At 46.7% G+C, this 14,894-nt stretch overlaps 1 protein-coding gene across 6 annotated transcripts in view; it reads left to right on the top strand.

Moving 5' to 3' along the window:
• CNKSR2 (connector enhancer of kinase suppressor of Ras 2) overlaps positions 1–14,894 on the top strand; it is a 212,742-nt gene that overhangs the window by 170,676 nt on the left and 27,172 nt on the right. For all 6 annotated transcript variants that reach the window (XM_029079730.2, XM_029079728.2, XM_029079732.2 and 3 more), the window contains 6 exons: positions 559–734; positions 4,003–4,076; positions 5,089–5,160; positions 7,993–8,060; positions 9,158–9,258; positions 12,906–13,461. In XM_029079730.2, coding sequence (XP_028935563.1) covers positions 559–734; positions 4,003–4,076; positions 5,089–5,160; positions 7,993–8,060; positions 9,158–9,258; positions 12,906–13,461 — 1,047 coding nt within the window. The remainder of the gene's footprint in view (positions 1–558; positions 735–4,002; positions 4,077–5,088; positions 5,161–7,992; positions 8,061–9,157; positions 9,259–12,905; positions 13,462–14,894) is intronic.

The raw sequence follows: 14,894 nt of genomic DNA, 5'->3' as shown, positions 1-14,894 counted from the left end.
TTTATTGAGTGCTTACCATTTGCAGAGTACTATACTAAGCACTTGGGAGAGAACAATAAAATAAACAGGCACTTTCACTGCCCACAATGAGTTTATAGTTACCCATCCCTCTTTGAAGGCGGCTTCCCTTACATTTCGGGGAGAGGGTGAAGCGTACTGGCCTAGCAGCAAGAGCACGGCCTTGGGAGTCAGAGGACATCGGTTCTAATCCCGGCTCCGCCATTTGTCTGCTGAGTGACTTGGGGCAAATCCCTTAATTTCTCTGGGCCTCAGTTACCTCATCTGTAAAATGGGGATTAAGACAGTGAGCCAAATGGGAGTCAGGGACTGTGCCCAATTTGATTACCTCATATGTACCCTGGTGCTTAGAGCAGTGCTTGGCACATAGTAAGCGCTTAACGAATACCATAATTATAATCGTAGAAGAGCATAATCGCAACCGTACCTGTGTTTGGGCATCGGCTCTAGAAGAATCTTTCCTCAGACTGGTGCTTTCTGGGAGGTAATCAGGATTCACAGCGTTTAACACACCACACTGCCATTTCCCCTTGTCTGTAGGCGGGCCTATCGCAGGCAAGAGCAAACGACGGATTTCCTGCAAAGATTTGGGACGCGGGGACTGCGAGGGCTGGCTCTGGAAGAAGAAAGATGCCAAGAGTTATTTTTCGCAGAAGTGGAAGAAATATTGGTTTGTCCTGAAAGATACATCCCTGTATTGGTATATTAATGAGGAGGTAAGAATGAATCACGTTTCTCTCTCTCGGTCTGTTCACCACACAAAACCGGAACCGGTTTGGATCCCGGCTCCGTCAACTCATCTGCTGGATGGCCTAGGGCAAGTAAAGACTTGTTTGCGCCTCTGTTGCCTTATCTGTAAAATGGCGATGAAGACTGGGAGTCACAGGTGCGACAGGGACTGTGTCCAACGTGATTATTTAGTTTCTACCCCACCGCTTATTACAGCGACTCTAAGTGCTTAACAGATACCGTAAAAATATGCCCCATTATTTAGCTGTAAGGCTAGTGGAAAGAGCACAGGCCTGGGAGTCAGAGGACCTGGGTTCTAATCCCGGCTCCGCCTTTAGCTTGCTGTGAGACCTGGGGCCAGTCACTTCACTTTTCCGAGCCTCAGTTTCCTCAGTTGTAAAATGGAGATTTAAAGCTGTACATCCTCCTATATAGACTGTGAGCCACATGCCACATGCGGGACTGTGTCCAGTCTATTTAACCTGTACCTACCCCAGCTTGGAACAGTGTTCGACACTCAGTAAGTGCTTAACAAATATCTTTAAAAAAAAAGATTATTCAGACCCCTGTATTTCCCTCTGTAATCTAAAACCCTGGATGCACTGCTCTAATTTAAACTGATGCAGGGTATTTTACTGTAAGACTCAGAGCTACATGCATTAATCCTGAAATACAGTGAAATAGAATCCAAATATAACAGCAAGCAGCATGGCTCAGTAGAAAGAGTACGGCCCTGGGAGTCAGAAGGGCCTGGGTCCTAATCCCGGCTCCACCAGACGTCTGCCGTGTGACCTTGGCATGGCATTTCACTTCTCTGTGCCTCAGTTACCTCATCTGTAAAAATAGGAATTAAGAGTGTGAGCCCAGGGTGGGACCGAGACTGTGTCCAACCTGATTAGCTTGTATCTACTCCAGTGCTTAGAACAGTGCTTGGCACATAGTAAGCACTTAACAAGTGCCATATTATTTTTTTTTATTATTAATAACCCTGCCTGCCTTAGAGCAAAGAACAGAGCTATCAAGAGCTAAAGCCCCCAACTGAAAGGATTATATGCAGAAATCTGAAGCCACACTAAACCTCATCTCACTCCCCTTCACTTCTGGGGAGTTCTCATAGGTTTGACACTCTCGGTATTTTTTTTCCTGCAAAAAAATGGATATCTCCCAAAATCTCGAGACGACATCTCTGGTCAATTTGCCGACTGCTAGACTCACGGAAGTAAGAGATGAAAGGTACCTGGATATCCATCTGGCTTTTGATTGTCCCCTGAAAGAGAAACATTTCATTACTGGGGAAAATATCTCCGCAGGAGTAGCAGCTCTATATCCTTTAGAAGCGGAGTAAGAGTCCAGAATGGAAGCAGACGTGAGTCTTGGAAGCTTGATTAGGAGATGATCAATCAATCAGTGGTATTTGTTGAATGTTTCCTGTGTGCAGAGTACTGTACTAAGCACTTGGGAGAGGACAGTTTAACAGAATTGGTAGACACGTTCCCTGATCATAATGAGCTTATGGTCTAGAGAGAGAGATGTACATTAAAATAAATTGCAGATATGTACTTAATAATAGTGATAATAATAGTGGTAATTAAGTGCTCACTATTTGCCATACACTGTACTAAATCCCTCATGGGTCTCACAGTCTCTATCCCCATGTTACAGATAAGGTACCTGAGGCACAGAGAAGTAAAGTGACTTGCCCAAGGTCACACAGCAGACAAGTGGCAGAGTCGGGATTTCACTGCTCTGGGGCTGAGGGTGGGGTGAATATCAAGGGTTTAAAGGGTACAGGATTTCAACTAAAGGCAGACGAAGGTAAAGAGCAAAAGGATCAATAAAAACAAAGAAAGATTGAAGATCAATAAAAAAGAAGCAGCGTGGCTAGTGGATAGATCATGGGACCTGGAGTTAGAAGGACCTGGGTTCTAATCCCCGCTCTGCCACTTGTCTTCTGTGTGACCTCGGGCAAGTCACCGAACTTCTCTGCGCCTCGGTTACCTCATCTGTAAAATGGAGATTAAGACTGTGAGCCCCATGTGGGACAAGGTCTGCATCCTAATTACCTTGTCTACCCCAGGGCTTAGAACAGTGCTTGTCAAAGAGTAAGCACTTAACAAATACAACGATGATTATTATCATTATTATTTTTACTGGTAACTCGGCCCAGGGTCGAGGATTGCCTTCGATTGAAGGTTCTCATGGGCTCGTGAAAACCAACCAAGATGGATAATGTGAGCCCATTGTTGGATAGGGATTGTCTCTATCTGTTACCAAGTTGTACTTTCCAAGTGCTTAGTACAGTGCTCTGCACACAGTAAGTGCTCAATAAATATGATTGAATGAATGAATGAATGATGGATCCTTTGTAAGACAGACCAGGAATGTGATCAATTATTTTTTTATACTCTTGTCATCTCCTAGTCACGTAGTAGAGAGTAGAGTAGAGAAGAGTAGAGAGTAGAGTAGAGAAGCAGCGTGGCTCAGTGGAAAGAGCACGGGCTTTGGAGTCAGGGCTCATGAGTTCGAATCCCAGCTCTGCCACTTGTCGGCTGTGTGACTGTGGGCGAGTCACTTAACTTCTCTGTGCCTCAGTTCCCTCATCTGTAAAATGGGGATTAAGACTGTGAGCCCCACGTGGGACAACCTGATTCCCCTATGTCTACCCCAGCGCTTAGAACAGTGCTCGGCACATAGTAAGCGCTTAACAAATACCAACATTATTATTATTATTAGTACAGTGCCCTGCATTAAGTAGGCACTGATTAAATACTCTTGTTCAGTTGTTGATAGTCTCACTCACTCATTTCAAGGACACCCGATAATATTTTTTATGGTATTTGTTAAGTGCTTGCTATGTGTCAGACGCTCTACTAAGCACTGGGGTCGATACAGGCTAATCAGGTTGGACACACTCTATGTCCCACGTGGGGCTCACGGTCTTAATCCCCACATTTTACAGATGAGACGCTGAAAGGTGAAGTGACTTGCCCAAGGTTACTCAGCAGACGAGTGGGGGGATCCAGGACTAGAACCCAGGTCCTCTGATTCCCAGGCCCGTGCTCTATCCACTCGGCAACGCTGCTTCTTAAACTGGAGACCAAGCTGGAGTTGCAGCGTTTGACTGAATACAGACTATGCCGAGCGGGACTCGATCGTCAAATTTTTGAGGGCCGGGATTGTCGTTCTGTCGTGTTTGGTACAGTACTCTGCATCCAACAGGGGTTTAGCAGGTACTCTCGACTGTTGTCCCTGTAGGATGAAAAAGCAGAAGGATTCATCAGTCTGCCCGAATTTAAAATCGACAGAGCCAGTGAATGCCGCAAGAAATAGTGAGTACAAATCACTTCTCTGTGCCTCAGTCCCCTCAGCTGTAAAATGGGGATTAAGACTCTGAGCCCCATGTGGAACAGGGACTCTGTCCGACTTGATTATCTTGCACCTACCCCAGTGCTCAGTACAGTGCCTGGCACACAGTAAGCGCTTAACCAATACCCTAATAATTATAAAGTGGCCCTTGCACGTAGAGTTAGTCAATCAATCAGTGAGATTTGTTGAGCGCTTACTAAGCACTGTACTAAGTGCTTGGGAGAGTACAATAACTCAGAAGTAGCAGACACATTTCCTGTCCAAAAGGAACTTATAGTCTGGTCGTATCTTTTATTTTTCTCGTGTTTCCAAATAGTTGCCTCAAGTTCTGGGGCACTGAGAGTTTCAAGTGGGTGCTGGAGAACCAAAGTTTAGAAATAGAAGTCAAAGGACCTGGATTCTAATCCTGGCTCTGCCACGAGTCTGCTGTGTGACCTTGGGCAAGTCATTTCACTTGTCTGACCCTCAGTTTCCTCATTTGTGAAAATAAGGTTGAGTCTACTTAGCCTCTGAGCCCCTCGTGGGACAGGGACTGTGCCCAGCCTGATTTTCTTATATCTATCTCAGCGCTTTGTACAGCGCTGGGCACATAGTAAGTGCTTAACAAGTACCATTATTATTAGCATAATATTGCTCAAATGTGGAAGTGGTTGAATTCATAGCCTTACTCTCTGGAAACGTGCAGGATAAAAATAACGGTGTTGATAACCCATTTTTGCCCAATTCCTGGACCAGAGTCAACTGTACATGTTGGGCTCAGGAGATAAATAGCATCACCAAGACATCTGAGGATTCTAATTATCTTAATTAAAGAGAATTATTTTGACCCAGAGATAGCCAAAATAAAAGCGGGACACGCATTACTCTAGAGAAGTATTTGCTGGGATTTTCTGGGCGAGGGCTACTTAGGATCAAATTATTTCACATACTGAAGTGAAACAGTGGATCTGCTGATGAATTTTCTCTCTTCCACAGTGCGTTCAAAGCTTGTCATCCGAAAATCAAAAGTTTTTACTTTGCTGCTGAACACCTAGATGACATGAACAGGTAAAAACAAAAATTACTCCTACTTCCTGTCCTTAAAAGCCAACCCCTATTCAGAGTGATCGTGAGGAGATTAACTGATCCGTCTATAATTAGCAGAAGCACGGTTGGAGATTAAGTGAGTTCATTTATCTAAAGCTTTCACGTAACCTTTCTTACATGTTGAAGGCCTAAATTTGACTGACTGACTGACCTGGGTTCTAATCCTGGCTCTGCCTCTTTGTCTGCTGGTTGACCTTGAGCAAGTCACTTCACTTCTCTGTGCATTTTGCCTCACCTGAAAAATGAGGATGAAGACTGTGAGCCTCATATGGAACATAGCCTGTCCAACCCGACTAGACTGTATCTACCCCAGCACTTAGGACAGTCTCTGACACATAGTAAACACTTAATAAGTACCATTAAAAAATTCTGATCATCATGGGAGTCCAAATGATAATGATAATAATTGTGGCCTTTGTTAAGCTCTTAACTATGTGCTATGTATCTTGTATACCCCACAGCCCTTAGTACAGTGCTTGGGACATATTCAGCCCTTCCAAATGCCACCAAATTTCCTTGAGTTTTCTCCTGTAGCCAACACGCTGTAGGAATCCTGTATAAGGATCATTCCAAACCCTCCTCCCCCTCTGCTTCCCTCTCCGCCCGTCTCCGGGACCCTCCAGTCACAACCCTGGAGGCGACGCCATTTTTTCCACCGTTGCATTTTCACACCGCCCTGTCCTCTCAGCCCATCTGTTCCACCCCCAGAAACAGATGGGGGAAATGCGAGTAGCTTTCATTCCCCTTACCCGCTGCTCTCCTAAGACCAGAAATCACACCCCTTGTTTTTTTTGAATGGTATTTGTAAAGTACTTACTGCGCGCCAGGCACTGTTCTAAGCGTTGGGCTCCACAGAAGTGTATCAAGTTGGACACAGTCCCTGTCCCACGTGGGGCTCACCGTCTTAACCCCCATTTTAAAGATGAGTTAACCGAGGGACAGAGAAGTGAAGCGACTTGCCCAACGTCCCACAGCAGACAAGTGGCTCTGACAAGACTAGAACCCAGGTCCTTCCGATTCCCAGGATCGGGATAATATGCGGTTGTTTGTTTATAACCTTAAGAGAGACTTGAGTTCTTCATTTTTCTAAGCTTTTTAAAGTGGCCCCTAGCGGGAATTAGAACAAGAATGAATTCCCAGGACCCCAAGTGATGTCAGTGTATCAACTTTATGCATTTGTATAAATGTACAATACATTGTATTGTATCAATGATAATCTGATAATCTCATTTTAAGACTATCTTTGGTCAGTAATTCCATATCACTTGACAAGAGAGAGCCCCTTGTTGATTTAAAACCTTAGCGAGTGAGGAGATGAGTGAGTGTGAGTTGTGGTGGATTACTGAACCAACTGTGGGTCCTCTCGGGAGAGAGAGAGGGTTGAAATGATGATAATAATAATAATGATAGTGATACTTATTAAACCAAGTGATGCTTCAATAAAAATACTCACTCCAGCCCTATAGTAATAATAATAATAATAATAATAATGTTGGTATTTGTTAAGCGCTTACTATGTGCCGAGCACTGTTCTAAGCGCTGGGGTAGACATAGGGGAATCAGGTTGTCCCACGTGGGGCTCACAGTCTTGATCCCCATTTTACAGATGAGGGAACTGAGGCACAGAGAAGTTAAGTGACTTGCCCACAGTCACACAGCCGACAAGTGGCAGAGCTGGGATTCGAACTCATGAGCCCGGACTCCAAAGCCCGTGCTCTTTCCACTGAGCCACGCTACTTCTCATATTTATTCTGTACTATTTCTCCTGCCTGTAATTTATTTTAATGTCTGTCTCCCCCATAGACTCTAATCTCCTTTTTGGCAGAGATTCCACTCTGTTGTATTGTATTTTCCCAAATGCTTAATACAGTGCTCTGCACACATTAAGTGCTCCAAAAATACCATTGATTGGTTGGTGATATTTGTTAAACATTTTCATATCCTAAGGACTGTACTGAGCAGTGGGGTATATGCAAGACAAGCAAGACTAAGTGTCTGTTCCAAAAGTAAGACCTACTCCTGTCTAAAATGGAGAGAGAAGCAGAAAAGCAGTGTGGCGCAGTGGAAAGAGCACGGGCTTTGGAGTCAGGGCTCATGAGTTCGAATCCCAGCTCTGCCACTTGTCAGCTGTGTGACTGTGGGCAAGTCACTTAACTTCTCTGTGCCTCAGTTCCCTCATCTGTAAAATGGGGATTAAGATGGTGAGCCCCACGTGGGACAACCTGATTCCCCTGTGTCTACCCCAGCGCTTAGAACAGTGCTCTGCACATAGTAAGCGCTTAACAAATACCAACATTATTATTAGAGAGAGCAGGTTTCGAATCGCCATTTTAGAGATGAGGTGACTGAGGCACGGAGAGGTTGAATGACATGCCCAAGGTCACAGAGCTGATAAGTGGTGGAGCCAGGATTAGAACCTAGGTCCTCTGACTCCTAGGCCCATGTGTACATATAAGAAAACAGAACAGCGGACGTCTGGGTGTGTAACACGTCTATGAGAGTCAGGCAGAAGTGGTTTTCGGTGACCTTGAAGCTTTTCTATGATTATTTTTAGGCTTTTTCATTCAAGATATTTCTCTTTGGAACAGAATATTTGGTGTAAAAACCATTTTTGCTACAACAAAATGAGAGGTCGTTGGCGATCCTGTGAATAAGAGCAGCATGGATGATGAATGTCATAGGTCAAAAAATAATTTGAGTCTCTCTCAAGTGAAATAGAGTGCAATTAAAGAACCATGGCCTAATACATTCTGCTCGAATCGTATCACTCCTTTTGCATATTTATTATTTCAGGTGGCTCAACAGAATAAATATGCTTGCTGCAGGTTATGCTGAGAGAGAGAGAATCAAGCAAGAACAAGGTATGGGTCGTATCTGTTTCACTTTCTCTCATGGCTGTTAACTTGGAGGAAGAATTTTACTTGTATCTCTTAATGGACCTTTCCTCTCCCTCACAAAGTCTCATGTTCATTTTTCTTCTTTTTTTATTATTTATTGTCAGCGCTTAGTATAAACGTAAAGCAGTGTGGCCTAGTGGAAAGAATACAGGCCTGGGAGCCAGGATTTATGAAGAGCGAGGGCTTGGCTAAAATCCAACCATGCGCCGGATCTCCCACCTCCTCAACGCCCTTGTCAGAACGTATAGTTTGGTTCCAAAATGGGGTCTTTTGGGCCATTTTCTTCCTCCTCGCTAAATGTGGGAAATCCTACTGCTTTGGGCAGATCAAACCAAGCTTTCACCCACCACTATGGGGGCAAACAAGACTCCACTGTCATGAGTCGTAGTGATGATTGGATGCTCAGATGGTGATTCTTGGCATGCTGATTCTATCTCTCAGGGTTCATTCCCCCCTTCCCCCTCCTGAAATAACCATCTGCACAGTCACGGTGTCTGCCGGGTTCCACTGCCTTTCTTCTGAAAGACTTCTGGGAGGAGGAAATTTCCACTTCACCCCAGAGGGTTTGGCAATGACTGTGTTTTCCGCGTGTTTCTGAGGCGAGTTGGGTGAAGGGCGTCGGGACGACGACATCAGCGTGAATTAGGCGGTGGTGAGGGTTAAACTGAGCAGTGAATCGGAAAAGAAATTCTCAGCATTGTTTTTTAGGGGAGGATCATTTCTGCATAGAGAAATTGTCTGCTGCATGACTTTGGGCAAGTCACTTCCCTTCCTCTGGGCCTCAGTTACCTCATCTGTAAAATGGGGATTAAGACTGTGAGCCCCTGTGGGACACGGACCGTAACCATCCTGATTAGCTTGTATCTGCCCCAGGGCTTAGAACAGTGCCCGGCACATAGTGAGTGCTTAACATATACCATAAAGAAGACAAGTCCTTTCAGCCCTTGCAGGCATCTGCTGCTGGGTGTTTTTCCCGCTTGGTCCGGTTCGATTCCCGTCGGAAAATCCCCTAGAAACCATTCAATGCCCTGTTGTTTGTGGGTTGTTGGGTTTTTTTTTAGATTACTGGAGCGAGAGTGACAAGGAAGAAGCAGATACTCCATCAACGCCCAAACAAGACAGCCCTCCACCTCCTTACGACACTTACCCTCGACCTCCTTCTGTAAGTAAAGTCCTGTCTGTTTAGAAATACCTCGAATGAAATCAAGTCCAGGTCATTTGATGGCAGCGGGGCCATCTTTGTGATTCAGGGCTGGATTTTAGGGTTCTCGGGATGGAAGGAGAACGGATTCCCTAGCAATGTGAGGGCGAGGCCTCCTCAGTGCTTGAGTCAGAGATAAAACCCTGGCCAGAGACAGGAGAAGAGACACTGATTCCCAGGACCGTCTGCAGGGGGAGAGAACTGAATCTCAGTGGGTATTGAATGAACAAGCTGCAAAACAGATAGTCCTCAAACAAATCATAAAAAGTCATCCTGCCTACTTTGCACAAATATCGACTCAATCGATCACCTGTACTGAGCGTTTCATGGTTGGAGAGCAACGTACTAAGTGCTTGGGCGAGTGCAAGACACCAGAACTGGTAGACGCTTTCTCTTCCCACAGTGAGCTTACAGTCCTGAGGGGGAGAATGTCATCGAAAGCCAGCCCAACTCGCGATTAAATAAGTATTACAGTAATTATGATAGCGCTTACCAAATTCCAAACAAAGCACTGGGACAGACACAGGATCATCAGATCGGAAAGAGTCCCTATCCCTCGTGGGACTTGGAGTCTAAAGAGGGAAGGAGAATGGGTATTTTATCTTCATTTTACAGATGAAGAAACCGAGGGGCAGAGAAAGTAAGTTTTTGCCCGACGTCACCCAGCGGACCAATGTCAGCTGGAATTAGATCCCACGTCTCCTGACTCCAGTCCTGTGCTCTTTCTGCTAGGACTGGCTGCTTCCCGATTCAGGTTCAAACATCTACCTAATCAGACACGTAGTCGTTCACAGAGGGCGTAAGTCAGAGAGACAGTAAGTCTGAAACCTACAGAAACCTCCTGCTGGAGAAAGGCAAACTCAAAAAACTCTGCAAGGGAAACTCTTCTGAAGCAGCTCTCGGAAGGGAAAAAATACATCTTCCACACTAGAGTAAAGCAGGATAATTGAGGTCAGAGGTAAATGGACTGTAAGCTCTTTAAGGCCGGCATCGTGTCTTCCAAATCTACTCACCCAAGCTCTGCGCTCGATCAGTTCATCGGTGGTATTTACTGAGTGCTTACTGTAAAAGAGCACTGTACTAAGCACTTATTCCAATATCCGCACAGAGTAAACACAGAGATTAATTGACTGATTGGAATCTTTCACATCCTCCGGATACGAACACAAACCCAGATCCTACAATTGCCTCACATTTGATTTAAACCTGTAATGGCACCCTTTATTCACCCCTTCCTTATCCCCACAGCTATTATGTATATAACCGTAATGTATTAATTTATAGTCACGTCTTTCTCCCCTTCTAGAATATAAGCTTGTTATGCACAGGGATCATGTCCACCGACTCTGTTATGTGGTACTTTTCCAAGCGCTTCTTGCAGGTCTTTGCGGACAGTAAGCGTTCAATAAATGAGATGGATCAATTGACAAACTGACACAAATTTGATAGAGCTGCATTGTTTGTTTTAAAAACAATTGGAAATGCAACTTCTGATCGCCTGGCCTCTGAAGAAGCTATGTCCTTGAAATATGTTTGTAATCATAAATGGTAATACTAATAATAATGATAAAATGTCACCCCCTTGCAGCTGCTAAGCTTTTATTTTTTCAAGGCACTCACCCTTCAATTATTGTCTCTTATCTTCACAACCACCCTTTGAGGTAAGGAGAGGCAGGTCCATTTTAGAGATAAGGTTCCTTGCCCAAGGAGACACAGAAATCTCCTGCTTATGTTCCCCGAGGCCACACTACTTCAATCTTTCGGTCTTTAAATGTTAATATTTTCAAGTTGAAAATGTCCCATTCCACTTCCAGGAAGTCTTCCCTGATTCATTTCCCCAGACTGAAAACTCAGTGGGGGAAGGGAGGGTGTCTGCCGCTTCTGTTGTACTTTCCCAAGTGCTTAGGACAGTGCTGTGCACACGGTAAGCTCTCAATAAGTACCACTGATTAATGTCTCAACTCCAACCCTACATCTCCAACCCGACTGCCTCCGTAGTGCTTCCGTGCCAGCCACAACTATTTTTGTCCTCCAATTTCTCGGCATATGTAATTTATAGTATTGTATATTTCCCTCGCTAGATTGTAAATGCCTCGAGGACAGGGATCATGTCTTCCAACGCTAATAATAATAATAATAATACTTGTGGTATTTGTTAAACCCTTACTATATGCCAATAAGGGGCAGATACAAGATAATCAGGTCGGAAGCACTTAGTTCAGTGCTCAGCACACAGTAAGCACTCAAATATGATTGACTGATTGATTGGTCCCATTCCACCGGTGGTCAAAACTGACTCTCCTACAGAGCTGATCGGTCCCCTGTATAAAGAACACTTCTGCTTCGCTCTCCCGAGACCCTCGGGGTGGGTGTGGAGGAGGAGGAGAGTAAAACATGACCCTCTGACTCTGGATGCTACAGCAACCAAACCCGCTTTGTCTGAGGGAGAGAAGGGAGCTTTCAGTCCATCGCCGTGTTTGACGCCGCTAGCGAGAAACAATCAGGAGAAACCAGAAAAGGCAAGAATTCCGGTGCTCTCTTTTCCGCCCGGCCATTTTCTCAGTCCAGTTAGCCAGGCCAGCCCAACCCATTTCCGGTTCTTATCTGTAAGACAACCAAGTGGCGGGTTGTCCCGAGATATGTTAGCCAAATATTGCCGGAGCGGTTTTCTTCAGGGATTCTGTCATTGAAAAAAGGAAAGGTTGCCGTTTTATTATGGAAATGATTCATCCCACACCCAAAATTTCTGAACTGCGGGAAGGAAGCTGCACGTTCTTTTGTGTGGGAAGGCAATCAATCAGTCAGTCAATCAATCAATCGCCTGATGCCTGCAGAAAAAGATTTCCACCCAACCCCCAGCTAGGAGCCCGTCGTGACACTCAAGCCATGAACTTCTCCCAACCCCTGCTCCACGAGGCTTTTTCCAAGCCAGACTTCCAGGATAAAAGGCCTGGGGGAGGAGGGGGAAGGGGGAAGAAGAGGGTGACAGCAGCTGATTCACGCCGCCCATCCAAATCTTCCTTATTGGGTGCAATTAGCATCCCTGACGTGCACTCTATGAATCTTTATTTTACCTTAAATGTCCCGAACATTGGGTTTTAATATACTCCCCGCCCATTTTTCAGTAATAACGCTAATTCTTATAATGATAAATAATTATATAAAAAGATAAATTTATAAATATAAAATTACAGATATTACAGAAGGAACTGGGTTCCAAATCCCAGCTCCGCCACTTGTCTGTTAGGTGACCTTGGGCAGGTCACTTCACTTTTCTGATCCTCAGTTACCTCATCTGTAAAATGGGGATCGAGGCTGTGAGCCTACGTGGGACGGGGACTGCGTCCAACCCAATTTGCTTGTATTCTTCTCAGGGCTTAGTACAGTGCCTGTCCCATAGTAAGCGCTTAACAAATACCGTATTTTTTTTTCCTGCGTCTCAATGATCTCGTCTATAAAATGAGAATTAAGACTATGAGCCCCGTGTGGGATCGATCAGCTTGTCTCCACCCCAGCGTACGGTGCCTGGCGCACAGTAAGCGCTTAACAAATGCCATAAAAAAAGCACCTGACCTCTGACCCTCGAACCGTCTCCCTCCCTCCCGCAGATGAGTTGCACCAGTCCGTTCGTGGAGCCGAAACACAGCCGCCTCTCCTCCACCGAGACGTCCCAGTCTCAGTCCTCGCACGAGGAGTTCCGGCCCGAGCTGGTAGGCAGCGGCGCCGCCTCGCCCGTCCGCAAGACGGCCAGCCAGCGCCGCTCCTGGCAGGATTTAATCGAGACCCCCTTGACCAGCTCGGGATTGCACTACCTTCAGACTCTGCCCCTCGAGGACTCGGTGTTCTCCGACTCGGCCGCCCTCTCCCCCGAACACAGGCGCCAGTCTACCCTGCCCACGCAGAGATGCCACCTGCAGGATCACTACGGGCCCTACCCGCTGGCGGAGAGCGAGCGGGTGCAGGTGGTGAACGGCGGCGGGGGAAAACCCCGCAGCTTCACGCTGCCCCGGGACGGCGGCTTCAACCACTGCTGCCTCAACCCTCCCATGAGTCCCCGGGACCAGCAGGAAGACGTGCCCCAAGGCGAGGTAGAAGAGGAGGAGGAGGAAGAGGAGGAGGAGGAGGAGGAAGAGGAGGCCGCCGTGGAAAACGTAGAAGCGAAAAGTAAGTCCTGTACTTTGGCGGCTCGTGAGCTTGGACGCCAAGGCAGCCTTGTGACACGATTGAATCCGCTTCCCCCTCCTTAAAATCATGGGTCTGAAGGGGGGGAGGAGGTCTCGCTGAAAACGGGTGAGGCACAGTCTCTCAGGAACCTGAGGGAGATGGTGAGGAAACGTAGCCTTTTATTTTCCACCCCCCGGCGTTGCCCACAGGCCCAGCAAACCGCTCTTGCCGGCTCTGACTTGCCTCTCTTCTCTTCTTCCCCATCCACATCCTGTTCTTGGGCCCTCACTTCCAAACCCCAGCTGGTGACCCTCAGGTGAAAGAATCTTAATTCTTTTGTGCTGATGGCCTTCAGTACGCAAGGGGGTTTCCCTCCGCTCCTCCAGGAAGTAGGAGGGGGCAAATCCAGACCCTTCCTGTGAAGGATTTTGGACGCGGTTGCCATGCGAGCTCTAAAATGGCAGCTCTTCCTCAGTTCCCAGAGGATCACATCTCCCGCGTAGGTCTGGCCCTGGATTTGTCCCAGATAAATGAGCTCTTCCTCTTGGCCTTTCCGTCTCGGTCTTCGCGTTGGTCATCAGGCACCTTATAGCCCAAACCCTCCGCACCAAACTTTTGGTGGGAACTCGTCTTCCCAGCGGACCTCCGAGTTTAACTTCGTTTGGGTGCCGACTCCCGCCCCGAGGAGGAAGACGACCTCTCCTTTCCCTGTTAAGACCGTCAGAGACGAAATAAGGGGGCGTGAAAATGGTGGGGATGGAAGGAATAGTGGGAAATCAAAATGGCAGAAAGGAAAAGCGTATGCGGGTTTGTGGAACAGAAGAGTCCGTCTAGAGGGGTATAAAGTTTGGGGCTCCCTAAACCTGTGCTTGGAATTTAAAATAACCTATGTCTACTCCCCTGCCACCTCAACCGAAACGAGGCCCCTTTGCAAAGGGTCCCAGAGGGAGCCCGAGGGAGTCGGACAAAAGCTCGGCTGCTCTAACGCCCCACTTCTTGAGGCCTTCTCTGGCCTGGTAGGTAAAATGATGGCCCGAGGTACACTCTCCCTCACAGAGCAGACTGACCATAGATGGCTTTTTGGAAGCTCCTCCTCTCCCCTTCCCATTATACACCTCCAACCCAGCTGATTCAGGAGGATTGAAACCTAAAAGCCGAAGGATCTGGGAGAAAGATGTCCTGTCCTTCTGCCACTTCCTGTCCTCCACCTGGCCCTCTCCCCAGACTTCCTGGCTCCCAGCCCCTCCACGGTGCTAGGTGGCCCCCTCACTGATTTTTACACCTCCTTAGAGCCCACACAAGTGGGAGTGAAGGCCAACAAATCCACTCTGGGTGAGAGATAGGGAGGGAGAAAGTTGCAGGTATCTTCTTCTTCCCTCTCTCTGGGGAAAAGCTTTATCCCATCTCCATCCTAAGGAAGCAGAAGGCCCCTG

The sequence above is a fragment of the Ornithorhynchus anatinus genome, chromosome 15 (assembly GCF_004115215.2).
Source record: "Ornithorhynchus anatinus isolate Pmale09 chromosome 15, mOrnAna1.pri.v4, whole genome shotgun sequence".
Classification (NCBI taxonomy): Eukaryota; Metazoa; Chordata; class Mammalia; order Monotremata; family Ornithorhynchidae; genus Ornithorhynchus; species Ornithorhynchus anatinus.
The sequence above is the reverse complement of the archived record's forward strand: the minus strand, read 5'-3'. Positions and strand labels throughout refer to the sequence as shown.